The sequence below is a fragment of the Leucoraja erinacea genome, chromosome 27, assembly GCF_028641065.1.
Source record: "Leucoraja erinacea ecotype New England chromosome 27, Leri_hhj_1, whole genome shotgun sequence".
NCBI lineage: Eukaryota > Metazoa > Chordata > Chondrichthyes > Rajiformes > Rajidae > Leucoraja > Leucoraja erinaceus.
In genome coordinates, this window is record NC_073403.1 from 14,044,646 (window position 1) to 14,072,528 (window position 27,883).

General features: G+C 46.7%; 1 protein-coding gene across 1 annotated transcript in view; it reads left to right on the plus strand.

Moving 5' to 3' along the window:
* The first annotated feature begins 2,777 nt into the window (after positions 1 to 2,777).
* Positions 2,778 to 27,883, plus strand: part of kcnh6a (potassium voltage-gated channel, subfamily H (eag-related), member 6a) — a 120,840-nt gene continuing 95,734 nt past the window's right edge. Inside the window, exons 1-2 of the mRNA XM_055657103.1 lie at positions 2,778 to 3,173; positions 26,944 to 27,174. Coding sequence (XP_055513078.1) covers positions 3,098 to 3,173; positions 26,944 to 27,174 — 307 coding nt within the window. The 5' untranslated portion in view covers positions 2,778 to 3,097. The remainder of the gene's footprint in view (positions 3,174 to 26,943; positions 27,175 to 27,883) is intronic.

Consider the following 27,883-nt stretch of genomic DNA (forward strand, 5'->3'; position numbering starts at 1 on the left):
GTTTCTTCCAATCTAGGAGTGCTCCATTTAGCATTCACTATGTTGCATCCTTCACATTGGAACACCAAATGCTGAGTGACCACTGTGTGGAGCACCACTATTCTCTCCACAGGGGCACCCCAAAGATGTGTAGGTTAATTGGCATCTATACATTGTCCCTAGCGTGTAGGAAAGAACTAGTGCACGGATGATCGATGCTTGGATAGATACGAAAAGCAGGAGTAACTCAGAGGGACAGGCAGCACCTCTGGTGAGAAGGAATGGGTGACGTTTCGGGTTGCTAATTCACCCATTCCTTCTCTCCTGAGATGTTGCCTGTCCCAGAGTTACTTCAGCTTTTTGTGTCTATCTTTGGTTTAAACCAGCATCTGCAGTTCCTTCCTACACTGATCGATGTTTGGCACAGATTTAGTGGGTTGAAGGGCCTGTTTCAATGATGTATCTCCAAAATGAAAAATGTGAGTTTCCAGAGTCCTGCCACTTTATATGGCAATTCACACTCTGCCCTCTGTTTCCAGCCTTGTGCCTGACTATATCGAGGAACAGGATCTTACTCAAAGTTGTGAAATTTGATAAGAGTCTATGTACATTTGTCAGTCTTTTGGATGCATTGAATTTCAGAAGGTTAGGTAACTCACTTTCTCTGTGCCGGCCAGTGGTCATTCATCTGTGTGATATTGGCCACGTTTTCTCTCTCCAGAAGCATGGCCTGACCTGGGAATTTCCCATTGTTCCGCACTATTCCTGGGATGTCATATGAAGAAAGACTGGATAGACTCAGCTTGTACTCGCTAGAATTTAGAAGATTGAGGGGGGATCTTATAGAAACTTACAAAATTCTTAAGGGGTTGGACAGGCTAGATGCAGGAAGATTATTCCCGATGTTGGGGAAGTCCAGACCAAGGGCTCACAGTTTAAGGATAAGGGGGAAGTCTTTTAGGACTGAGATGAGAAAAACATTTTTTACACAGAGAGTGGCGAATGTGTGGAATTCTCTGTCACAGAAGGTAGTTGAGGCCAGTTCATTGGCTATATTTAAGAGGGCGTTAGATGTGGCCCTTGTGGCTAAAGTGATCAGGGGGTATGGAGAGAAGGCAGGTACAGGATACTGAGTTGGATGATCAGCCATGATCACATTGAATGGCGGTGGAGGCTCGAAGGGCCGAATGGCCTACTCCTGCACCTATTTTCTATGTTTCTATGTTTCTACTTCACAGCTTGCCTTCCTTTCATAGTTGCACATCATGGAGACTAGCTCTTTGGCTCAACGAATCTGAGCCAACCATCATGCACGCATTAACCATTGGGAGCTCAGGGAACTTTGAATCATCATCTTGATTTTAAATATCTGATTTTTATGATTAAGTCTTTGAAGGGATGCATGAATGCAAAATCGTCTGACACCGGTTGAGCCAAAGTGAACAATCAGCAGCAAAATATCTTCAAATATTAACTTCTGTGGGACTTAATCTTAAAGTGCTAGGTTTATACCTATCATCAGTGGTACTTTGTCTCCCCAATGCTCTCACAAACCCATAACCAGATACTAATCCTCATAGTAACTCTAAGGTCGCCCTATTAGATATTCCCTTAGTCCTACTTTCCCTTTCACACTTTCCCTGCAACTTGAAACTAATTTGTTCTGATGATAAGTCTTTGACGTGAAACATCGAGTAGACACTGATTTAAAGCGATGACCAGAACATTGTTGGGTAGGGTAGAAGATGCTTTCACGCCAGCCTGACCTGTGGTATACTTATCAGGGGATAGGACACAAAGTACTGGAGTAAGTCAGCGGATCAGGCAGCATCTCTGGGGGACATGGATAGGTGACGGTTCAGGTCGGGACCCTTCTCTCTTCCTCAGACCGATTGTGGGGGGAACAGAAAGCTGAAAGCTTTCCTACCATGTATATTTAAATAGAATAGGAATAGTGTTGATTTTTATTTATCTGATTCATAGTTCATATTTATTTATGATTGTATAATTTGAGTGAGATTGCTTGTGCATGTGGAAATAACTAGTTTCATGCTGCATCTGATCTAATCTGCCGCTAATGTTAGTGTTTGATGGCACAATGGCAATTGATTCCGCGGGTCACCTTGTGATATCTCATCGGGGGGGGGCAAGTTTTTGGCAAGGGGCACGCAGTTTTAAATTATTGTTGTAGATATTCTGAGTATTTGATCTGGCAGCGTGAAGGGACCCGAGCCTCGCTATCTGTACCTGTCCTCGCTGTTTGCCTCGACATTGTTAAGGACATTTCACTCTGTAACTGGCCTGTGCTGCATCTCGCCTTTGGTGCTGTCACTGCGGATGAGTTGGGAAAGGTTCCATTCCTCAGCATCCCTGTCTCAAGAGCTCAGTGGAGCAATTTATTTTTAAACGTGTAAATTTAGACACATTCCAACACCCCCCCCCCCCCCCCCCCCCCTTAAAAACCATGGTCGTTCGGAAATAGAGAAATAAAGTGGAGCTGTCTTAGTGTCTTCATGGACAGCTGTAAGTGAAGAATCTTTCCTCTGGATACGTGCAGGAGTTACACGCTTGGCGATGCTGTCCTCTTGGAAAAATAACCTCTATTGCGTTGTATGTTTGCACACTTGTATTAAGAGGGTCACACATTATTCCCATGAGGGCTGTTCCCCTTTAAGCTCGTTGCAAAAGTTGGCATGACCTCCGCTTGACCCACACCCAGCATTCTGTGGAGATCATGTACTCGGAATTCAGCACGAGTTTCACAAGTAATCTATTCGTATTCGTCACGGAACTTCCTCCCCGGGGCCGATCAATCGCACCCTCGACGGCAGGGAGAAAGGGGAGGCAGGCGGCTGGTGTTGGAGTGCAGTCTTGTGCTGCTGCTGCTGTTCAGTCAGACGCTCCATCCCCTGCGCCGCCCGCCCACCCACTGCCTTTGTGTGCCCACTGCCTCGGTCCTTACCCCAGTGATGGGGCTGGCGTTTCCCCGGAGCCCGGTGCCGTGCTGACGGGGCGGGCGGACGGGCGGGCGTGCCGTGGGCGGCGGCGATGGAGCTGTGGGATCAGGCCGGCTTCCTGGGCTGAAGTGCCGGCAGCAAGAGGCCGGCTCACCGACACCATGCCGGTTCGCCGGGGCCACGTCGCGCCCCAGAACACCTACCTGGACACCATCATCCGCAAGTTCGAAGTTCAGAGTGAGTGGAGACGGGGGAGAGGAGACGGGGGAGACGGGGGAGAGGAGGAGAAGGAGGGAGGGGAGAGGAGACGGGGGAAGAGAGGAGAGGAGACGGGGGAAGAGAGAGAGAGGAGACGGGGGAGGAGGAGAGGGGGGGGGGGGGGGGGGGGAGAGGGGGGGGGGGGGGGGGGGAGGGAGGGGGGGGGAGGAAGAGGGGTGGAGAGGGGGGGGGGAAGGAGAGGAGGGGAGACGGGACAAGGGGGGGAGGGGGGGGGACGGGGAAGAGGAGAGGAGACGGGGGGAAGAGAGAGGAGAGGGGGGAAGGAGGAGAGGAGACGGGGGGGAGAGAGAGAGGAGGGGACGGGGGGGGGGAGGAGAGGAGGGGGGGGAGGGGAGGGGAGGGGGGGGGGGAGGAGAGGGAACGGGGGAGAGGAGGAGAGGAGAGAGGGAGAGAGAGGGGGAAGAGAGGAGAGGAGACGGGGGGAAGAGAGGAGACGGGGGAGAGAGGAGAGGAGACGGGGGGAAGAGAGGAGAGGGGGGAGAGGAGAGAGAGAGGAGACGGGGGGAGAGAGGAGGGGGGGACGGGGGAGAGAGGAGAGAGACGGGGGGGAGAGGAGGGGGACGGGGGGGAGAGAGGGGGGAGGGGAGAGGAGAGGAGAGAGGGGGGGAGTGAAGAGAGAGGAGAGAGAGGGGGGTGCGTAGGAGAGGGGTGCGTAGAGGGGGGGGGGGGGGGAGTCGTGGGGAGACGCGGGGAGTGGGTTCTTTCCGCCCGGGGTAAAAAGAGGTCACCTCCCGCCGGGGGAGACGATGCATTAAAGCGCTGTGCTCCTGGTGAGGGTAAGGGGAGAGAGGTCTATGTGGGGAAGATGGTGAGGGAGGCTGGGCGCGGGGGGAGATGTGGTGGGGTGCGGGGATCTGTGTGCCGTGGTTGGGGGGGGGGTCTTTGTACGGGGGTCTCCACGCGGACTCGGCTCTCTCCCCCACCCACCCCGTACCGGGCAGCGCAGCTCCAGGGGCCGCTACTCTCCCCATTGTTCCCCTCACAGTGTGGCGGCGGGGAATCGAACCCTTCCTCCCCTTCGCTTCGCAGGAAAGATGCACTTGGTTGGGTGAGAAGGCGGGCATTGAATCCGCACACACACACACACACAGGGCCTCCGACACTCGGTGCGTGTCGCCATTCACTAAATTCTGTTCCGTAGTGAAGGCGAGCAGCCCGCGTCTGCTGGAGTTACAGGTGGAGATGCAATATACAGGGTGCCGGCATCTGTTTGGATGTTACAAACGGGTCTCTGTATCGCTCTTATCACGACAAAGTATCAGGTAGTGAGTGCCCCATTGGCATTGAACCGGCTCGGTTATTAATGCAAGAAGTGTACACAGCGAGCACGGCAACATTTCACAACCATTGTGTTATAATTGATTTGAGTGGAAACGAGGAACTGCAGGTGCGGGTTTACAAAAATGAGATAAAGTACTGGAGTACCTCATCCCTGTAGAATGTGGACAGGTGGCCTTTGGGGTCGTGGGCCGTCTTCAGAATGACATTGTTTAATGAGTGAGACCTACTTGTGTGGAGAGGTGTAGGTGAGCTCCCTATTCTTTGATGCGATCTCTGGTTTAATGTCGCGGTTTACAACACTACAGCACTGAACTCCAGCACTGATCGATCAGCCTGAGTTCTGGACCAGTTGTCCAGAGTTGAGTACAAGAACAAGTGTAGTAGTACTTACTACAAGTGACAAGATGTGGAACTTTTTTTTCAAAACCCAGCTAGTTTCTGCAGAGGCAAAACTGATATCTGTTAGGAACTGTGAAGATGAAATAGGGTAGCACAGTGTCAAAGCTGCATCGTAATTTCTGGCCATTGATTCTCAGCTCGGATGCTGTCTGTATGGAGTTTTCACATTCGTCCTTTGATGTGTAGTTTTTGTATACTTTGTATATTTGCTCCAGTTTCCAACCACATCCCAAAGACGTATGTGATGGGATGCTAATTGGCAACTGTAAATTCTCCCTAGTCTATAGTGTACACAATTTGGGTGTAGTTGATGGGAATGTGGGGGAAAGTAAAATTGGATTAATATGTAGGTGCTTGATGTATGCAATTAGGTGCTTGATGGTTGGTGTGTACTTTATGGACTGAAGGGCCTGTTTCTGTGCCGTTTGTCTTTACAAGAACCAAATACTGATGGGGTGCATGTCTTATGGTGGGATCAATGCGAAGAGATTAATTTGTTTGAATTATTATATGATTCAAGCTTTCTGTATCTCATACTTCTTTACAGTATAAAAGGCAATTCAGTTCATCAACCCTATGCCATGTCTGCGTAATCCAATTCCCTCACATATTTTCCTGCAACTTATTCCCCATCATAAAATTTTCCAGCTCCCCACTTCTCCAATCATCCATCTATACTGAGGGCAATTAATGAATCTTCCAAGCAGCACATCTCTGGCACTTGAATGATGAAACCAAAGCACCAGGGGAAACGCACAATGTCGCAGGGTGAACTGTCACACTCCTCACCAAAGTTTGGGATGTGTCCTAGGTCTCTGGTGCTGTGAAGCACAGCTAACATATGAATAGATAAACTTCAAGTTAAAGGAAATAACTTGAATTGAAATATGGAGTGTGGGGGAGGAAACCGACTGCCCCCTCCCAGTCTGGCATTAAAACAGGAGCACTTAGTGCTTGAGCCTGTTCCACTGTGTATGATCCTGATTAACGCATTTTCCCCCTCAACATTATCACTTTGAGCCATCAATATTGATGGAAGCCTCAATCTGAAGACTGAAGAAGGGTCTCGACTCGAACCGTCACCTATCCATGTTCTCCAGAGCTGCTGTATGACATGCTGAGTTACTCCAGCACTTTGTGTCCTTTTGTGCACGAACCAGCTTTTGCGGTTCTCTATTTCTACAATATTAATTGTGTATTGTTGAGACCCTGGCACCAATCGTATGACACCTCACGTAATAGATTTCAAATCTGAAAATGTCCCATTTCTTATGACATCCATATCCTGAGAATGAGATTAAAAAACAGTCTGGTGTCTGAGGTAGAAATTATACACACACCCGTTGGATGTGGGACTGGGTTGCCATTGAGTTTTGACAAAGACCTTCTGTATAAAGTGTCCGAAATTAGGAGATAACCTCCCAACAAACTGCAGAAGGTATCGGTGAGGCTCTGGGTGCTGGAGTGGGAAGCTGTGGTTATTCCCACATCTCCGGTAGGATAAAGAGAGCAGCACGGTGCTGAAGAGTTTTACCACGGCTGCCAGCTGCAGCATCACTGATTAGTCCCAAAGGTATTGATGGATCCTAGGATACAGGAGCTCCCTCTGGGACACCAGCCAAACATGGTTTGACATGAGACAGTGGAAGCCAGCTTTCAGGCTATTGAAGGCTGATCATGTTGCATATCAGCGACAGGCACTGAATGGTGATCGTGACTGAGAGCGTAGCTGACATTTTACTGCTTTTGCCGCTACTAGCATGAGCTCAGTGGGTCTAAGGCTCAGTTATAAACTGGCTGGATGCTGTGTACATGAAATCTGGGACTTCCCAGCCCTGCGTGGCATCGCAGCAGTTCCAAGTGTGTCACAGTGGTTTACAATAAGATCTTTTAGAATATTGGTATTTGAAATAGTGTTGTTTTCACAAATTAAAATGTGTCGGGAACTAAAATTGCATTGCTTCCACGATTCGAGGCAACCATCCAGTTTTTGATCAGGGTGTTTTTCAATGATAGACCTGTACCTACGGAGTATTAGTGTGTATCCTATCTGAGCTGTAGCTAATGAAATGGTACCCCTGAACTGTGCAATAGCTGGACTGTACCCTTCAGTGAGGAATTCTACTGCTACAGTATACCAGACCTGTAGCTCCCTGTATATCCAGATGTATACCATCCGAGGCCTGTATCCTGGGATGAGATTTTGTACAGCATTGTGCCTGTGCCTGTCAATGGAGCTCCTGGGACTCTTGTATCTTAAGGGAAGGAGTGAGAAACATTTTTGCTCATAAAAAGCTCTTAGATTAACAGCTGATCACGCACAGGCCATGGCATGCAGAGCACCAAGGATCCTTCGACTCTGCACACCGTTGTAGACTCCAGTCAGAGTAAAGTGAAAGCTGTCTTCTAACTATCCTGTCTTCATCCTATCTGAATCTTTCAATCAGATGACTCCAGATTCTTCTAAGCTCCAGCAAATACAGGAACATTCTCCTTGGTCAGAATATCTGATCAGAATGATCTTTCTTCATTGGAATCAATGCGGTGATTTTGCACTGTGGATGAGCCTCGTCTAGCCCTTCTTAGTGGTGGTGACCAAATTCCCCATGCCATTGTTATCTGCGATAAAGTTCAGCATGGCGTTCCTTCCACTATATGTATTGTATCCAAGAATACCCGAATTTAGCCAATTCCCCCTTCTGTTCTTATATCACCTTCCGCACATATATTTGTGTACTTCTGTTAGATGCCATTGGAAAATCCCGATTCACGTCCCTGCATCTAACTTCCTAGTGTCATCATTAAATGAGTTTGAATTTTTCAGAATTTCCCTTTCATATGTCTGTCCAATTTAGTTTTAAATGCTTGCCACTACAGTCTAGTCGCCTGGTCAGAAGTTTGTTCACTCCTTCATTAAATACTGCTATTGCCCCCATTGGAGAATTGAAGGAATTTTGCAAGACCATGTGCTACTTCCATAGTTTTGGAACCCAAGCCATACAAGCTATCAGGAGTGTTTTCAGTCCTATTCATTTCACCACTACTTTTACTAATAATGACTTTACATTCCTTACCCCCATTAGACTATTGTTACTCCTGTATTTGTAGTTCATTAATGGTGCCTTTGAGATTACATTTTAAGTAAGTAAGTAATTTTTATTTATATAACACTTTAAAATCAAATCCCGTTGAAGCCAAAGTGCTTTACAGAGAAGAAATTAGATTACCATATATCGATGTAATATAAAAAAGAAAAAAAGACACAATAGGATTCAACATGAATGTCCCCCCTACAGCAGAATCAACACTTTCTATTGTATGGAAAGGCAACAAAAAGCCCAGTCCTCCTCCTTCTCCTGTATAATCTGTGTATTTCATTATTTCCCATTAACAATTTTTCTTTACATTATAGGAACATAGAACATAGAAACATAGAAAATAGGTGCAGGAGTAGGCCATTCGGCCCTTTGAGCCATTATGATCAATATGATCATGGCTGATCATCCAACTCAGTATCATGTACCTGCCTTCTCTCCATACTCCCTGATCCCTTTAGCCACAAGGCCCACATCTAACTCCCTCTTAAATATAGCCTGTAAATACCCGAGGTAACATTAGATTTGAACATTAATGTCTCTTATTTTGAGAGGTTAGAATGTTGCAGCTGTAACCCCATTGTGGACTGATAGACCCACACCCAGTGGAATAAACATTGGAAATGCTGGGCACATTCACCAGGTCTGCAGAACTGGAAGAATGAGAAATGATTTTCATTATTATATTCTCACTATTACAGATATATTTACACAGTACCATTCACTTCAAACATACACTCTAGTTTTTTTTTAAATCCAATATTAAACAGCGGTCAATTGGAACCCAACGGTGCTGTGCAAATATTTCTGCAATGAGATATTTGTACAGCAAACAACGAGAAATGTTAGGGTTAACAATGTGATGGTCATTTTCCCCACAACTGCCTTATTCACCGTGATGTCTGCAGTCTGTGCACATTGTCAATGTTTTTGCAGTGACAGACTTGCACCCACCCGTACCTGATCCCCAGTGTGGCCCACTGGGCCTGCAGCCAATTCTGCATTGCAGTACTTGGTGATACACCTGTTCCCACCAATATTTTCCTTTGATGCTAAGCTCTGATGGATACAGACCAGACCGCCTCAATTTCTCCCCTGGTCAATATTGTCATGAGTGAATCAGTCTAATTGTGCTGCACTGTATATAAGCCAAAGCATGTCCTTGCTAGCGAACTGCGCAAAGTATTGTGTGTCTTGTCAGCCATGTGAAACAGAACTTGCCTTTCATAAAACCATTGACTCTGCCTAATCATGTAATTACAACGCCTTATTTTTAATAGATTCCGTAACACGAGGCCTGTACACCTGTTATACTCAAGCAGCTGTCTATCTATTAGTGCAGTGGCAGTTCAGCATCCATCAATGTTGTACACCTACAGGATGGAATCCATGATGAAGCCCAGTGCACAGTCAGACTGAATTTGTCGTCTATGGGATGTGGAATCATTGGCAAATCCGTGCTTTAATGCCCATTTCTGCCAGCTCATAGGCACTGTGAACTGCTGCAGTGCAAGTTGAGGTTTGTTCTGAACCCAGGTGCAGACATTCTTGTATTTTGACCGACGTAAGCTAGGGGACCAAAAATGTCTTTTCTCAAGTGAAACTGGCATGTACCTGTAACTTGTTGGGAAGATGCAAATGATGCTGTTTCAGTCCCGGTGGTACAGTTAGCTGGCTTAGCAGGTACTGCTGATGCAGCCCCAGTTACTGCTAGTGGAGGAAAGTGAATGGTAAATGGAGGGGTGGTGCTGGGTGGGATGCTGATCAGGTGAACTATGTTGTCTTGGATGGTGTTAAGATTTTACAATGTTGTTCGAGCTTCATTCGTTATCCCAGTAGACATTTGACTTTGTAGATGGTGGGAAGACCATATGATGTTGGGAGGCGAAGGATACCCAGCTTCTGACCTGCTCTTGAGGCCATGGTATTTAGTGATTGTCCAGTTAATTTTCTGATGCATAATGCTCTGATGACTTTGCAGCGTCATCCGACTGCCACTTTGCTGCGTCAGTTCCTTACTGTTTACCAGCCCATGCGGGAACAATGTTTAGATTTTGCCGCATGTAGCATTGCCTTGATGAGTTCCAAATGAAACTGAGCATTGTCCAATATAAACTGAGTAGGAAAGAACTGCAGATGCTGGTTTAAGTCTGAAGAAGGGTCTCGACCCGAAATGTCACCCATTCCGTCTCTCCAGAGATGTTGCCTGTCCTGCTGAGTTACTCCAGCATTTTGCGTCTACACCCAATATAAACTGATGTCACCCCACCACTCCTGCTTAGAGTGAATGCCTTTGTAGGAGATGATGGCTGAAATTAGAGCACCACTTCAACAACAGTTACATTATCTCTTGGCCACAGACATTCACATTTATCTGCCTTTCTTCTGGCAAGACTCCTGTATGTGAAGAGCTTATCCCTACAGCTTCAGTTACTAGAGTTTCTTTATGGAACACACATGGTCAAATTCCTCAATGTTTTCCTCCACTCCGCAACTCATCTGTGGAGTAACAAGCTGATTTACTCCCACGTGAAGTAGTGATGTGAGCTGTTGACCCGGCACTGGTAAACCACGCTGGGTCAAGTAGAGACTTGGGTTAAAACCAGTGACAAAAATCATATCCATGTTTGGTGACGTCAGAAACTCCCAGTTGTTCAATGTGTTTACCAGGGTGCTTGCGTTTTGCTCCGCTCATCAAATTAAGCAAGTTCCGAGGTGTAACCTGACCCCGTTCGTTGGTTAATGGGGGTTTGGACAGTGTGAGCCACTCGGCTGCTAATCCTCACCCTTGCTGAGACTTGTTCCCAGCACCAAATTAGTCTCTGGGGGTATAAATATCGCATTTCTGTCGCACCTTTGGCAATCTTCTGATAACACAAGCATGTTCGAGCCAGCTAAGCACTTCACGAGCACAATCATTGTGAAGTGGGAATTGGAAATGGTGTGCAGTAGTCCCTGTTGTTGGGGGAGGGGGCTGAGAAATGCCCAACTATCGGGGGGTGAGGGGGGGGGGGGGGGGGAGAGGGGCAGTGGCTCCAGCTGTGAATTTGTGACCTGCTGATTGGAGTGCGGCCACCTGCCCCTCAGTTGACATGTGAATGCAGTGTTTGTTATTCATTCATAAGAAGTAGGCATTGCTGACGAGGTCATCACTCATTGTCCTTGAAAAACTGTGGGTGAGTCGCCACCTTCCCACTGGGCTGCCCGGGATAAAGTACCACCTTAGACCCAGCAAGGGTGCAGGGGTGCTGGTGATTCCAAGTCGTGATGGCGTGCACATTGAGGTGGCGCCTGCATGTGGTGTTGCACCCCCTGCCCTGGTGACAGTCTCGGGGCTTGGAGGCGTAGCCCAGTGAGCACCTGCAGAACACTTTGCTGTGATCTCTGCTGGGAGCATCACCTGGGGAATAGCAGCCTGACTGGTCTGAAATTGGCAGCGGAAGAGGCATCACTCACCTCCAAAAACAAGCTGAAACTCTAATTTCCGGGAAGATACTGCAATTCTTATCTGCTCCTATCCTGGTGGCTCAGGTGATTGGATTGTGGGATGGGAGACAAACTCCGACGAAGTGGGGTCATCGTGGAGTTAGACGGGGGCCGGGGTGGAGTTTCTGAGCCATTGGCCAGGGCTGAGGAGAGGAACGGATCAGTCCCCCTTCCAGCCCATGATTGCGATCCCGTGACCCCCTTCCCTCCCCCGCCCCCCCCCCCCCCCCCGCCATTGAGACGGGTGCAACTTCAGGGAATGCCAGCTCAGAGCATCCTACCGTAGCTTCACGGCGCAGGTTGGGCTGGACTGTGGCTCCTACTGAATTTGAATCATTCACAGACACTCACTAATTTTGCTCACTTGAGCCAACGCAAAGATTTATAGACGTGTCACTGTAATAAACACTGTTAGTATAATTTGGCCCAAAGCCACGTAGACGCTAGCTAACAAATCCAAAAGCTTGGTCAAAGGAGTAGATTTTATGGACAAAAACAGAACACTGGAAGAATTCAGCAGTTCAAACAACAACAGTTGGGGAGTGGGGTGGGTGGTGAGGGCAGAGGGGGCGAGGGGGGGGGGGGGGGGGGGGGGGGGGGGGGGGGGGGGGGGGGGGGGAAGCAAAAGGTTCAAGTGAAAATTTCAGGTCGAGGCAAAGGAAGAATTATAGAGGCATAATGGGAAGAAATTCCTGTGCGCTGGAGCTGCGCATCTGAAGACAACTGGAAGCCCCAAGGGATCAGAATTTTAAGGAAAGCAAGATCTGAGAGACAGGCGACTGTAGATGCTGGAATCTTGAGCAAAGCACAAAGTGCTGGAGGGACTCAATGGGTCAGACAGCATCTGGGGAGGGAATAGATAGGTGGGTGTCCTTTCGAGTCGGGACTCTTCTTCAGATCTTTCAAGATCTTGAGAGGTTACAGTGTAGGAGGTGGATTAGAGGTTGGGAGAAGCAGGACCATGGAGGTGAGGTACTAGACCATGTCTGACAAGCTGGGGTCAATTAGATAGTTAAAGGAGCAGCGCTGGCCTGCAGAAGAGTTTGTCTCTGATCTCTATCACCAACTCCACCTGGCTCCAGGACTGCTCTTCTGAAACCTCATCACACTTTTGGCATCGTATCCCAGTTGAGCTTCAGACGTGTCAGTGACGTTACTACGACAGCCTGTGTTCACCTCGTAGCTGGACTGACTCAGCCCCTGACCCAGCTCTCCACGGAAGCTCTCAAGTTACCCAGAGCCGTGACTGTGTAGCTGCATTTCTGGCTGCCATCCCTCTTTCTAATCTCCACTCTAGATCGTCCAAAGCTTTATTGCCTGTGACCTGAGTCTTATACATCGATCACTCCTTTGCCTGTTTCTCAGCAGTGCCTCCTGGTAACACATCATCTTGTTTCCTTTTCAATTTTCATCCTTGATTTCAAAACGCTCCGTGGTTTAGCTCAGCTGCACTATCTTTGCAATCTTTCCAACCTCGTATCTCCCCGAGAATGCTATGCTCAAATTTGGCAATTGTGCTGGAGCCAGCACGAGTGAAATGGCTTTGTTGTCGGTGACTGTGCTCTGAGATCCAGTCCCCAGCTGCCACCCACTGCCCTTGCACCTCCTTAACTGCGCTCTTTAAACTTCATTCCTTAACTACACTTTTAGTGCGATCCTTTCAAGTAGTTGGATAGTATCCCTGCACTGCCTCTGTTTATCCTCATTAAATGAGTTATACAAACTGTTATTGAGAAATAAAGAAACTCTATTAGTAAATTGGAGCGGTGGGTTACTTATGCCGAGGGTGTATGGTTTGGTGACATTTAAACAGGAGAATGCTTGACATGTGTTGATGCCAGAACTCTGCTGGCAACAGTGTGCCGTTCCCAAGGGCTTCAATGTCAGCTGCTGCTTTTGGCCTGGCGCTTGTTTCTTGGCACTTTCAGTAAACATAGAAAATAGGTGCAGGAGTGGGCCATTCGGCCCTTCGAGCCAGCGCCGCCATTCAATGTGATCATGGCTCTCCAAGACAGACGTGAAGCTCACCGTTTGACCTGTTTTTACAAAATGTTAAATGGTCAGCTCGACATAGATCACAAGACCTACACCAAACCCAAACCCAATTAGGAGCAGACGAGGGCATTCGATCCAATTTGTGATCCCAGCTACAAAGACAGATGTGTACAGCAATTCGTTCTTCCCCCGCACAATTAAAGCATGGAATAATTTCCACCCAACTATAGTTACCCAACCAGATGCAACTAAATTTAAAGTAGCTCTTTCTTCCCAATAACCCTTTCTGGCTCAAGCCCTCCCTTCACCACCTCCAGTTTAAATTCCATTTGGAATATTTTGGAGGACCAAGAAACCAAGAACCAAGAATGGCTGATCATCCACAATCAGTATCCCGTTCCTGCCTTCTCCCCATATCCCTTGATTCTGCTAGCCCTAAGAGCTCTATCTAGCTCTCTTTTGAATGCATCCAGTGAATCGGCCTCCACTGCCTTCCCAGGCAGAGCATTCGACAAATTCACAACTCTGTGGGTGAAAAAGTATTTCCTCATCTCAGTTCTAAATGGCCTATCCCATATTCTTAAACCGTGACCCCTGGTTCTGAACTCCCCCAACATCGGGAACATGTTTCCTGCATCTAGCTTGTCCAATCCCTTACTAATATTAGTTAGACAAAAGTGCTGGAGAAACTCAGCGGTTGCAGCAGCATCTATGGAGTGAAGGAAATAGGCAACGTTTCAGGCTGAAACCCTTCTTCATTAATAATATTATACGTTTCTACAAGATACCCTCTCATCCATTTAAATTCCAGTGAATACAAGCCCTGTGCATCCATTCTTTCATCATATGACAGCCCCGCCATCCCGGGAATGAACCTGGTAATCCTACGCTGCACTCCCTCAATCCTCAGTCAGAGGCTGAGCTGTGCCTTCCCAGTGCCTTGTGCCCATCCTGTTAGGTTGGAAATGCCACCAGCTTGCCTGTCAGCGACCCAGGGGAACGAGAATTCCTGGGTACGGTGGGCTCGCTTGACTCCAGCCATCACGGGTGCCACTGGCCGGATTTGATCTTGCGGTGTAACGTTGTTTGCAATGGGCCATCCCCGAGACGTCCACAAAGGTGGCATCTACTGGAGGTGGCATCCCCAACTGGCCCGCCATCATATAATATAACCATATAACAATTACAGCACAGAAACAGGCCATCTCGACCCTTCTAGTCCATGCCGAACACATATTCTCCCCTAGTCCTATATACCTGCGCTCAGACCATAACCTTCCATTCCCTTCCCGTCCATATAACTATCCAATTTATTTTTAAATGATAAAAACGAACCTCCCTCCACCACCTTCACTGGAAGCTCATTCCACACAGCCACCACTCTCTGAGTAAAGAAGTTCCCCCTCATGTTACCCCTAAACTTCAGTCCCTTAATTCATGGGGATTGATCAGGATAGTCCCTGACGTTCTGTAACGTGGAAACAACAATGATGTTGGAGTCGCTCTCTGCACACGAGGGAACGTGTGATAGATATTCAAGATTGTAAAAGACTGAAGAGTGGGTAGCGGCATTGTGCCTGCCTGTCATCACAGGTCCAAAGTTGCACAGTGGGAGCTGAGAATTTTTTCACCTCAAGTGATCAAGTTCCAACACTGCAGAAGTGAGCATCAAATCCTGATTGGTGAGGTTTAGTATAGTTTAGAGATACAGCGCAGAATCAGAACCTTCGGTCTGCCAATCTGCACCGACCAGTGATTCCCACACACTAATACTACCCTACATATTAGGGACAATTTTACATTTATACAAAGCTAATTAACTGACAAGCCTGTAGATAGATCGATAGATTCAATTTAAATTGTCATTTGGACCCCTTGAGGTCCAACGAATGCCGTTACCATACATTACATTACAAACTGACACAACATAATTTACATAAACTTCACATCGTTGTGATGGGGCCAAAAAAAACCAGCACTCTCCCCCCCCCCCCCCCCCCCCCCCCCCCCCCCAAAAAACCCATGCCAGTCACAGGGGCGAACGCACAAACCATTAAAGCCGCGCCGGGCTGTGACAGTCACAGCACCCATCGTCAGGATCAAAGCCCGGCGGGGCTTGTCAGGCCCCCTCCAGGTGCTCAGGTCTTTGCACTATGAGGCAGCAACTCGAAAGTTGCGCCACCCTGTTGGCTGTTTTGCTGTTACGCCGCATCTTGGGTCGTGCTCCTCCATTCAGCTGAGCTAAGGTTTCGCTCCCCGGCTCTCGCTGTTGCCGAAACGATAACGGTACAAGTTCTCATTTCTCCCTCCCACCCCCCCCCCCCCCCCCCCCCCCCCCAACCCCACCAAAACTACATAGAAACATAATATAAAAAACAGATTGTAGAGGCCGCTGCTGAGGAGTCCAGCACCGAAGCTCCCGGGGATATATACAGGGCGAACGAACAAACTTTTAGTCAGGATCAAACCCGGTTTTGCTTTATGAGGCAGCAACTCGAAAGTTGCGCCACCGAGTCACTAAGCTGAGAATGTGCCCTGTGTGCAAGAAGCAGGGACCAACCCAACAAACATTAATATTCAGATTGTACAGCAGGATGCATCCTATATATAGTTTTGTTTTGCTTTGAGTCACTAAGCTGTGAATGCCCTGTGTGCAGAAGCAGGGCTGTCTGAGTTATAGTTCAAGGTCTGCTGCGTCTGAGCATTTAACAAACATTTGGAAATGTTGAGGTTGCAATTGTCTTTCTCAGTGTGAGCAGACTGTGGCCGGAGGGGATGGGGAGGAACAAATTCCTCGACCTCTCTTATTGTAAACCCACTGATAACATCATTACTCCTGAGTATACTTTTGGAGATTCATGCTGGATCATTCTCCTGGGTTTAGTTTTGTATTCCTCGCCTGCTTAACACCCAGCTGCTGAATATGTAGACAAGTACAGCTGGATGCAAGAAGCTGGAATAACTCAGCAGGTCAGGCAGCATCCCTGGAGACGAGGAATGCATGACGTTCAGGTCGAGGTGCTTAAAATGAAGAGGTCATTTACTATTGGTAGCACTAACGATAACATGTTACCCTCTGCAGCTCATTCTGTCCAATATCATGGAGTGTGCAGCACTATTGAAGCTGGAGACATGTCTGGGACTTAATTAGTAAATGAATGGTACACATTGGTACAGCGCAGAGCATGCCTGTGATGGGCTGAAGGGCCTGTTTCTGTGCTGTTCAACATTGGCTCTGACCTGCCCATCCTGCTTTCATGACACTCGCCACCTGTCCGCACTGTTTTTGTACTTTATGAGCAGAGTTTTATGAAACAGCAGGGTTTGTATTGACATTGCCTCCCATGACATCGGCATGCCCCAAAACAGTTTTCAGCTGAACTGTAGGCATTGTAAAGCTACAGTTGGCAGTATTACAGCCATTTAACCCATGGGCAGTAAAGTGAAAAGTGGATAGTCTGTTTTATCATGGCGTTAGTTGGAAGGCTTGGACACACTGACAAACACCTTCAGAAGGATCCCATGGGGTCCTCGACATCCCTCTTTATCGGGGCAAGTGAGCTCTCTGTTTAATACAGCACAATGCTGGAGTGTTCTGCAGAGCACAAGCTGGACATGCAGCATCACCCTGCAAGTTGACCGGAAGCTCCAGTACTGAATCATGCCGAGCCTCAACTGGCAAGCAATCAGCGGGCAGTTAATGTAATGAAAGTTAGGTAAATAAGTATTGAGATGAAATGTAACAGGCCATTTCAAAAGTGCCTCCTTGCCTCGGTATTAGGCCATTCGGCCCTTCGAGCCAGCACCACTATTCAATATAATCGTGGCTGACCATCCAGAATCAGTACCCCATTCCTGCTTTCTCCCCATATCCCTGGATTCCATTAGCCCTAAGAGTTATATCTAACTCTCTCTGGAAAACATCCAGAGAATTGGCCTCCACTGCCTTCTGCGGCAGAGAATTTCACAGATTCACAACTGTCTGGGTGAAAACATGGCAGCCTTTTGCCAAAGGAAATGACGCTGGCCCCTGTCTGACCTGGTGTATCCAAGACATAAGTGTGGGTGAAGCTAAGCAGAGGCTGTGGGAACCTTCATCACGGACATGGCCATCAAAGGGAATAAAAAAGACTCTGTCATGATCCCCTCGTGACCTGAACTACTTTTAACCTGGTACATTCCAACAAGCTCAGTGGCTACAAACCCCTCACTCTCAGAATTTCAGCCACTCCAAGTATTTGAATGGAAATGTTTTGACTCATTCATCAGGGTCCTTGCCTGGTAGATTTGACCCAGACTACCAGTGGGCAATGGTGAAGTCTCACCAGCTAAACCCTGGCTGAAATTTGTTAGACAGGAACGTTCAGAAGTTAATTATGAGAGGCTGCTTGCGGGCAAATGGACGTCTCGTAAACGCGAGGCTTATAAATGTGTAGCAGAGTTAATTGCCAACACGTTCCTGGTAGAGTGAAGGGCAGGGCTGGTTGGTGTAGGAAACCTTGGGTGATGGTGCTCTTGAGGTTTTGAGCAAGAACAAAGAGGCGTGTGTCTGGGATCATGTGAATCCCTCGAGTACAGTGGGCGTAAGAGCACAAATGAGCGTGAAATCAGGAGTGCAAAAAAGGAGACATTTGGCAGAAAAGGAAAAGGAGAATCTAAAGAGATTCTACAAACATTTGAGAGAATGGAGCCATTTAAAATCAACAAGGTTGTCTATATGTGGAAGCGTAGGACATGGCGGAGGTGTTAATTAAATGTTTCTTATTTGTATCTGCTGTGGAGAAGGGCACGAATGTTGGGGGAATTTAGAATGCAATAGTACTGTCTTGAACATAATCCACAATTATAAATGAAGTCATAAAATGCATAAAGGTCGATAAATTGTTGGGACCTAGTCAAGTATATCCTAGGACATTGTGTGAATCGCGGGAAGAAATTAATGGGCCACTAGCAGAGATTGTCATCATTGATAGCCACAGGTGAGACACTGGAAGAGTGGAGGGTGGCTAATGTTGTGCCTCTGGTCAAGAAAAGCTGTGAGGGAGAAGCTTGGGAATGACAGACTGGCGAGCCTTGCATCATAAGTTAACGGAGGGCACTCCTGAGAGAGAGTTGACATGCATTTGTAATGGGATAAAAACCCCGATTAGGGATAATCAGCATTGCTTTGTGTGTGGGGAATTAAGGCTCACCAATTTAATCGAGTCTTTCGAAGAGGTGACCAAAAACATTGAGGACTGTGTATGGTCTACGTGGGTGTTAGCAAAGTCTTTGACAAGACAGTAGGTTGGTCTGGAAAGTTAATTATTATGGGGTCTGGGGCAAGATAGCAAAAAATAAATGCAGAATTGGCTTGAAGATCAGAAACAGAGTGGTCGTGAAGGGTTGCTTTTCAGACATGCAGCCTGTGACAAATATGCCACCAGGACTGGTGTTGGGTCCACAGTTTGTTATTAATGTTAACAATTTTTATGGGAATGTAGGAAGCATCGTTAGTAAGTACGTGGATGACAATAAATGTGATGGTATATTGGACAGCAAGATGGTTATGTAAGGTTACAGCAGGATCTTGATTATGTAGTCTAATAATGGGCTGAGGAATGGCAAATGGAGCATTAATTTGGATAAATGCAGGGTATTACATTTTGGTGGAACAAACCAGGGCAGGACTTAAATGAGAGGAAGTAGGCAGGGGGAAACTGAAAAATAGGAAATAGGTGCAGGAGTAGGCCATTTGGCCTTTCGAGCCAGCGCTGCCATTCAATATGATCATCCAAAATCAGTACCCTGTTCCTGCGTTTTCCCCCATATCCCTTGACTCTGTTCGCCCTAAGAGCTAAATCTAACTCTCTTGGAAACATCCAGTGAATTGGCCTCCACTGCCTTCTGTAGCAGAGAGTTCCACAGATTTCACTGCCAAATGAAACCAAAAAGCAAAAGTAAAAGGGAAGAGAATAATGGCTGACTCTTAAAGCTTTGGACTTTAGAAATACAGCATGGAAATAGGCCACTGAGTCCGCACTGACCAGCGATCACCCCGTACGTTAACACACTAAGGACAATTTACAATTTCTTACCGAAACAATGGACCTACAAACATGTACATCTTTGGAGTGTGGGAGGAAACCGGAGCACCCGGAGGAAACCCACGTGGTTACGGAGAATGTACAAAATCCGTACAGACAGCACCTATTGCTGGGATCGAACCCGAGTCTCTGGCACTGCAGGGCAGCAACTCTACCGATGTGCCACTGTGCTGCCCCTTGCTTGAATAATAAATGTATGGTATGTATGGTTACCCGGGAAGGGATACTGACAAAATATCAGCAACATTGTTAGAATAGATGTGAGTATTAAGATAGATGTAAGAGGCAAAGTGAAAGCTGGTAGGCATGAAGTGCTTGGAATGTGTTTGTTGCAAGGTTTAGATGACTTGCATCTTGGGTTGTTGAATCAGCTGAAGTGGAGTTGGGAGAAGAGCTTTCAACATCTGCCTGTCTCCCCCACTACAGTGGAGGTGCCCGAGGGTTGGAGAGTGGCAAATGTGATTCCCTTTTACACACAAGCCTAACATCAACAGCATGACATTCCTGTAACTATGGACATGGGACCTCCTATCATTTAGATTGTGCATGTGTTCTCGATCAAGAGAAAATTCAGGAGTGTCAGCTGAGATTTTTTTAAATCAGGTTGTGTTTGACATCATGTTTTGAAATCACAGAAGATTGAAGGGAATGCAGTGGGTGCAGTCTAAATGGATTTTTAAAAAGTGTTTAACTAAACACTATGCAAGGCTGGTTAACAAAATCGGGAGGGGAGAGGTGGTGTCAGCATAGATGGAAAGAAAATAGCTTGAGGACAAAGCAGTGTGCTGCAGTAAGTGGTTGTTTTTCAGGCTGGTCGATGTAGTCAGTGTTCCACAGTGTGTTCTAGTCTGCTGCTGCTTGATTTATATATAAATGATGTAAACTGGAATGGATCCAAGTTTACTTAGGATCCTCCATTGCTGACAAGTTCTTGCTGGATGCTGGCATCGACCGGTTCAGCAGGAAACCGCCACCACTTTGCAGGATTACAGCAAGGGTTGCGGCTGAATAACAAGCAAGAAGTACATCAAATGTTGCTGGAAGATCAGCAACTCTTTGGTCCGCCTGAAGCGTGTTGGTCTCGCAGCGCAGCGAGATGTCCATCGGGTAATGTTGCCGACTGGCCCTTTCCAAAGTGGCCAGGGCACATTGAAGCTCGATGCAGCCAACGCCAAGGCTATGTTGGGGACAACCACAAGGGTCCTTCTGCTGCTGGGCATTGAGGGGCAGAGTTCAGTGGGAGTACCCCTCAAACAAGGGAAGGGTTATCATCCCAGGGGGGCACGTGAGTGGCATGTAGGGTGCGAACATTACTGAGTTTGCAGCCTACTGAGAACATACACTGTTGAATGCATCAGCAATGAGAATGTATGTACAACTACAAAATGTATTTCGCTCAGTTTTAGATTTGTATAAATTCAAAAATGTTGAATACATTTTATTTTTGCTTTAACAAAAACAGGTTGCCTAAGCAATCACACTGGTGCTTACTTAGCCTGCCATCAGCACTCTGTTGCATGGTATCAAGACCTGTACACTGATCAGTAGGATCAATAATGTTAGCTTCCATATGTACTGCCTCCAACACTTTTTGACCAGAGATGGCCTGTCACAAATTCCAATGCCCTGGAACCCCCCCCCCCCCCCCCCCCCCCCCCCCCCCCCCCCCCCCCCCCCCCCCCCCCCCCCCCCCCACCTCCCCCCCCCCCCCCCCCCCCCCCTTTTTATTTAACCTCCCTGGGCAATGGCATGTATAGCTTTGACCCATTCACTAAATAATTTGTATGGTTGTTTCCTCTGGAGAACAAACCTTGGAGAAAGGTCCAAGTGGTGAGACACAGAGATATCTCTAAATGGTGTTGGAATTCCATGTGGACAAACTGAAGTGGCTGCTCAGGATCACAGTTAGTGGACTGCCAGCCACACAAGGGCTGGGGTAAAGGGAAGCAAACACCACATGCAGGGAGGAGAGATCCAAGGGATGAGCAACCAGAGTACAGTCAGTACTGCACCTACCCCCTGCAGCAAGGGCTATGGGACTCTGCCACAGCTGAGGATATGATACAGGACAGAACTCCATGTATTTCCAGTCTGAAGGAGCTTATCGATGAATAAGAATGAATGCAACCACATTTCATTTTGCCAAAGGCCCCATACTTATAGATGTCAAGCAGGGAGGACGATACTTGTTGGTTGACCATTGAGTTTGATGATGTTAATTATGTAATCTTCATGGGCCAGCCTGAGTGCAGCCAACAAGACTAGTTCTGGAGAGGGACAGTGGGAGAATGGGAAGGATACCGAGGCAAACAGAGGACAATACTATCAACAATCGCAGGATATAGATGGTGGAGAAGTTAGTCTTGCTGCGGGGGCTGGGGTTGTGAGCAAGTGAAATGGAACACCACAACAATATGCTGTGCTGTAATAAAGTGACAAGGGTTTATGTGTATTGATCTGAAGTTAGAGGATACATTGAGTGAGTAGTTCGCAAAGCATGTGGGATTGAGCACAGAAGCAGATGTTATGGCAAATTCTTATCTCGGGAAGGATGTGACGGTCGGTCGTAGATGTAGAGGTTTAGAAGAAGAATTCCAGGAATGTTGCATTTTCTGCTCCAAGTTTACATGAGATAAGCTTGGGATGAGGTGGGATGGAAGGAGGAAACATGTCTAGGGCAGATTTGGCAGAAGTTGATAGTTTAGTTCAGGGAGAAGAATTTGATGTTTAGGGTGAGAGATACAGGGGATTGGAAAAAATAACCTTTTTCAGAAGTGGTAATATCCCGGGACGCTGTCTGTGACTCGGAAAAGAGGGGACCATCGATTATTTCAAAAGGAAATCAGAATGATACTCAAGGAAGGTGAACTTGTGGGGCCGGGGGAAATAGAGTGGTCGAAATGGAATTGATGGGATCGTTCTGATTCAATGGGCTGATCCCTTCCCATGCAGTAAAAACAGTGACAACACAACTCTCCTTCCTCAACAAACAGGATGTATTGAAAGAAACAAGGAGCTATCATCTAATTTGGTTAATGAGAGAGAGGGGGTGGGGCAAGACATAATGGATTTTAAATTAAATGAGGCAGACAGCGAAGGAGACATTTCTAAATTTAGTCAAGTTACCAGCTGCAGGGATGGGGATTTTTCAGTTTCAGCTTGAAGGGAACAATTTAAATTCAGTAGCTCTGCATCTCATTTCAAATGCACTTAAGCTGTTTAGTGGCTTCAAGCTCTGCAGTGATGTTTGACTATTAACATGCAAATACAGCAATTTTGTGGAAGTGTGGGTGGCACAGTAAAACAGCTGGTGGAGCTCCCCGTCTCATAGCTCTTGAGACCCTAGTTCATTACTGAGCTCTGGTGCTGTCTGTTTTCTGTTTGCAAGTTCTTGTGACCACATAGATGCTCCGTTTTCTCCCGCACGTCAAAGATGCATTGGATGGTAGATCTCGCTGTAAATCGGCCCTTTTGGTTGGAGAGTTGGAGTTAATGGTCAGGGAAATAAGTGGGGGTGGGCATTGATTGATGGGATGTTTCTGAGATCCAGTGTAGGTTGAATGGATTGAATCTCCTCCTTTGTCATAAAGAAATGTACAATGCAGTAAAAACATTGGTCGGGATCGAACCAGGGACTGTAAGCAGGGTGACAGCATGGAACTAGTGTGAACGGGTTCTCGAAGGTTGGCGTGGGCTCGATGGGCCGAATGGGCCTGTTTCCAAGCTGTTCCTCTAACCTTGATTGGAACAGGTGTCAAGGGTTATGGGGAGAAGACAGGGGAATGGGAGGCAGAGATCAGCCATGATTGAATGGCGGAGTGGACTCGATGGGCCGAATGGCCTAATTCTAACCCTATAGCTTGTGAACTTGTGAACAGTGGAAACGCTGGAAAAGCTCGGCATCTGCAAAAAGAAAACCAGACAAAGATTTGGATCGGCAAAGTGTCAGGACTTCATGAGACAACTTTGATTGGCTGAATTTTCTACCATTTTCTGTTATTATTTTCAATTTCCAACATTTACAGTTATTAATTGTTTAATGAACATGGAAGATTTTGTAGATACTGGTTTATATCAAAGATAGACACAAATTGCTGGAGTAACTCAGTGTGTCAGGCAGCATCTCTGGAGAAAAAGGATAGGTGACGTTTCGGGTCGGGACCCTTCTTCAGACCCTTTTGGGAGTTGGTAACGTGCTATGAGGCTAATGTTAAAGTAAATATCCAGCACCTTTTGAGTGATTCTCAATTCCCCGGGAGAACTTCCTGATTGAGTGGTTGGAAAATGATGGGTAATTGTAGCGTTTAGCGTATCCAGTAGCATCCAGGTGTCAGGTGAACAACCTTTCATCAAACTTAGTAAACGTTGCTGCAAGTACACGAGCATGGGGAAGTGACAATGTTCAGTGACTGGGTGGAACTTGGGAGGTATTAAATAATAAAAGTGAAGGTAAAAGTGGCAATGAGAAACAGATTAAAAAAAATGATTTGGAGGGGAGGTATATAAATAGAGAATTGTGACAGACAATTCTAGTGTGACAGCTTCATGTAAAGTGCCCAGCTGAAAAACAAGATGCTGTTCTTTGAGCTTTGCATCGTTTGTTCAGAACAAGTTTCCACAGCGCTGTGTAACAGTGTTCTGCAAACTCAGATTGGAATCGAGTGGGAAGGAGAACTAGGTAGCAGGCAGGGGAAGTTGGGGTTCATGCTTGCAGGCAGCTGAATAAACGATTCACGAAGTAGCCACAAAACTAGAAGAGATCTTGTTGAAAGGAAGGAGTAGATCGTATTAAAATGACAAGGAAGTTGGGTGAAGTGGTAGAATGTGAACTCCATGCAACCTAGCCCATGAATTCATTCTTTGCTTTGGGTGCCACACGTTACCTCCGAAATTCAGATGTAGAATGCAAGTTTTATGTTTGGGGCTCAAATGGATGAACTGATCTGTATTTGGTAGTTTATAATGCAGCATGAAAAAACAATACTGCTTTGTAGAGGTGATAGCAATCCTGATGCAACACATTTAATCCCCGTGTTTAAGAGGGAACTGCAGATGCTGGAGAATCGAAGGTTACACAAAAAAGCTGGAGAAACTCAGCGGGTGCAGCAGCATCTATGGAGCGAAGGCTTCCTTCGCTCCATAGATGCTGCTGCACCCGCTGAGTTTCTCCAGCTTTTTTGTGTAACATTTAATCCCCGTCTTATCAAAGAGCCCATCTTTTAAGTAGTTGGGAAAATTGGGTCTGAAATGTAGGGATGAGCCATGTCCTCGCTGATGAAGGAAATTGTAATGACGTGTAGGTTTTAAGGAGCCTATTGGAGAAGAGGCGTGGGAGGTGTGGCCACTGGAATTGTTCCAAAACTCCAGCTGAAGGTGCCTGTTTTTATTCATGATGTGGCTGTACAGGGCTTTGGTTAGGCTGCATTGGAGTGCAAGTTGTGTGCAGTTCTGGCCACTCCTTGAGGCGGCACGGTGGCACAGTAGTAGAGTTGCTGCCTTAAAGTGCCAGGGATCTGGGTCGCGGGTTCGATCCTGACTACGGGTGCTGTCTGTACGGAGTTTGTACATTCTCCCACTTGACCTTTGCGGGCTTCCTCCGAGATCTTCGGTTTCTTCCCACACTCCAAAGACGTACAGGTTTGTAGGATAATTGGCTAGGTATAAATGTCGATGTGAACTCGGTAGGCTGAAGGGCCTATTTCTGCGCTGTATCTCCAAACTAAACTACAGGAAAGATGTAGAGGCGTTGGAAAGGGTGCAGATCAGGTTTACTAGAATGATGCCTGGATCGGGGAGTATTAGCTACAGGGAGAAGTCGGGCAGACTTTGGATTGTTTTCTCTGGAATGCTGGAGGTTGAAGGGTGATCTGATATACGTATTAAAATGATGAGAGGCCTAGGTAGGGCAGACAGTCCGAACCTTTTTCTCAGGATGGAGAAATCAAATACTAGCAGGGGCAGCTTTCAGGTGGGAGGGGCAGAAGATGTGCAGGGTATCTGTTCTTACACAAAGGGTGACGGGAGGCAGGGCTGGTAGTTGAGGCAGATACCATAGTGCCATTTAAGATATATATTTGGATAGGCATATGGCTATGTAGGGAATGGAGGGATATGGATTATGTGCAGGTAGATAAGAGATGGCCATGGCGTCATGTTTGGCACAGACATTGTGGGCCGAATGGTCTGTTCTTGTGCTGTACTGTTCTATGTTTACTCCTGTGCTCAAATATTCATGCACAAAGACTAGCAAGAGGAGAAAATGTACAGTGGGTGGGGGATTCAATATCTGTTGTCCAGAGCCCCTCAGCAAACCCAGCATTGACCCAGTCCTGAAGAGTGTAGCTGTCAGATTCTGTCTGCCATGCGAGTCAACCTACTGCACGTCTTTTGCTCATGAAATGGATTTCACCATTTTTCAGATTGCTAGAATGTTGCTGTGTTAACATTGCTGGGAAATCCAGTCCTCACCCCTTCAAAAATTTGTGATATCAGCTTCACGCAAGTAAGCAACTATGCACGTGTGGTCTCCACCCAAAGGGTGCATTAATTCCATGTCCACGAGGAGCACTCCCAATTCAGTGCAGTCTTCTGAAGTGTCTGCCACATAACGACAGTCCATTTGATAGCAACGCACAAAATAAACTATAATGTCTGAAAGAAGGCAAATGAGATGTCTAATGGAGGCAATTTCTTTTTTTTTTTTTGCTTTAATAATAACTCTGAAAAGATTCAATTTTTTTAAAATGCAGGAAATACTTGACATATGAGGCAGCATCAATATTCAGAACCAATTCTCATTACTCATTGATTGGCTTTAAATGGACTGAAAAAGATTTTTAATTCCAAGATGAGTAAAAAGAGGCAATATTTAAGAGAAGTATCTGTGATAAGATGGAGTGACACAAATGGTGTGTGCCAGCAATTGCGACTGCTCATTGGAGATGACTGGACGACTTGCAACTAGGTGATGATGAATGAGATGTGAGATGACTAGAAGAGGAGAGAGCAGAGAGAAAGAGCCATGTTCTTACAGTAGGTTGCAACACTGGGATGGTCGAGTGTGGGCGAGGGTTCGGGTCTCTGGGACATCCCTACATATTATATCATCAAGCTTCCATCAAATGGATCTAGGCAGCTGGAGCTATCCTCCCCAACCTCGGAATTTGTCTGATTAATAAGTGTATACAGTAAGTTTCAAATTAAAGATATTTTAATACCTATTTTGAATTTTCTCCTGTATTATTTGTAATTTAATGCAGGGATTGATGTTCAGTTGCTGGAAACTACAGGGCAGTCCTGGGATGGCTGATAACACTATTGGGGGGAGATGACGGGGTTGATTGCTTTGCTCTGACCTCTGTGTAATTCCTGTTCTTTCTCTCCTAGATCGGAAGTTTCTCATTATCAATGTTCGGATGAAAAACTGCGCAATCATCTTCTGCAATGATGGCTTTTGTGAAATGTTCGGCTACTCCCGGGTGGAGATCATGCAGAAACCTGGCACCTGTGACTTCCTGACTGGGCCAGCCACCCCAGAGAGTGCCGTGGCACAGCTGGCACAGGCTCTGCTGGGGTCAGAAGAGGTGAAGGTAGAACTGCTGTACTACAGGAAAGATGGTAAGGACCTGGCACACGGGCATGGGTGAGCTGGGGTCAGTGTGGTCAGCTGCTTATTCACTGTGCAGTCGGGTGCTACAATATCGATTGTCTCTCTGAATTGTGCCCTCCAGAGGTCACAGCGCAAACTGATGCAAATCAGAATTCCAGCGACTGTAAGTGATTTTGAATGCGAAACACAAAATGTCGGGCAGCATCTTCTGACGGGGAAGTAAGATTCAAGATTCAAGATTCAAGAAATTTATTGCCATGTCAACAAGTTGATAGGAATGTGTCTTGGTTCGCTCTCAGACAGATACAATACAGTACAATACAACCACCAGATACACCACAATAAATAATACAGACAATACCGTACGAAGGACAATATATACAGGAAGGACAGTACCCAGCAGCGTCATATTAAGCGTAAGTGCAAGTGCAAAAGAAAGTGCAAAGTGATTAGTGCAAATTCAAATATCTGATGGCTTGGAGGTAGGTGCTGTCTCTGAAGCGAGATGTTTTACTTTTAATGCTTCTATATCTCCTTCCTGATGGGAGGAGATTAAAGAGGTAATGTGCCGGGTGAAAGTGAGCTGCTATGATTTTTTTGGCCTTTCTGGTGAGTCTTGTTGAGTAAAGTGATGTCACTGAGGGAAGTCTGCTGCAACCGATGATCTTAGAAGCTCAGCGCACTATTCTCTCCAGCCGAATCTTATCCTGCGAGGTT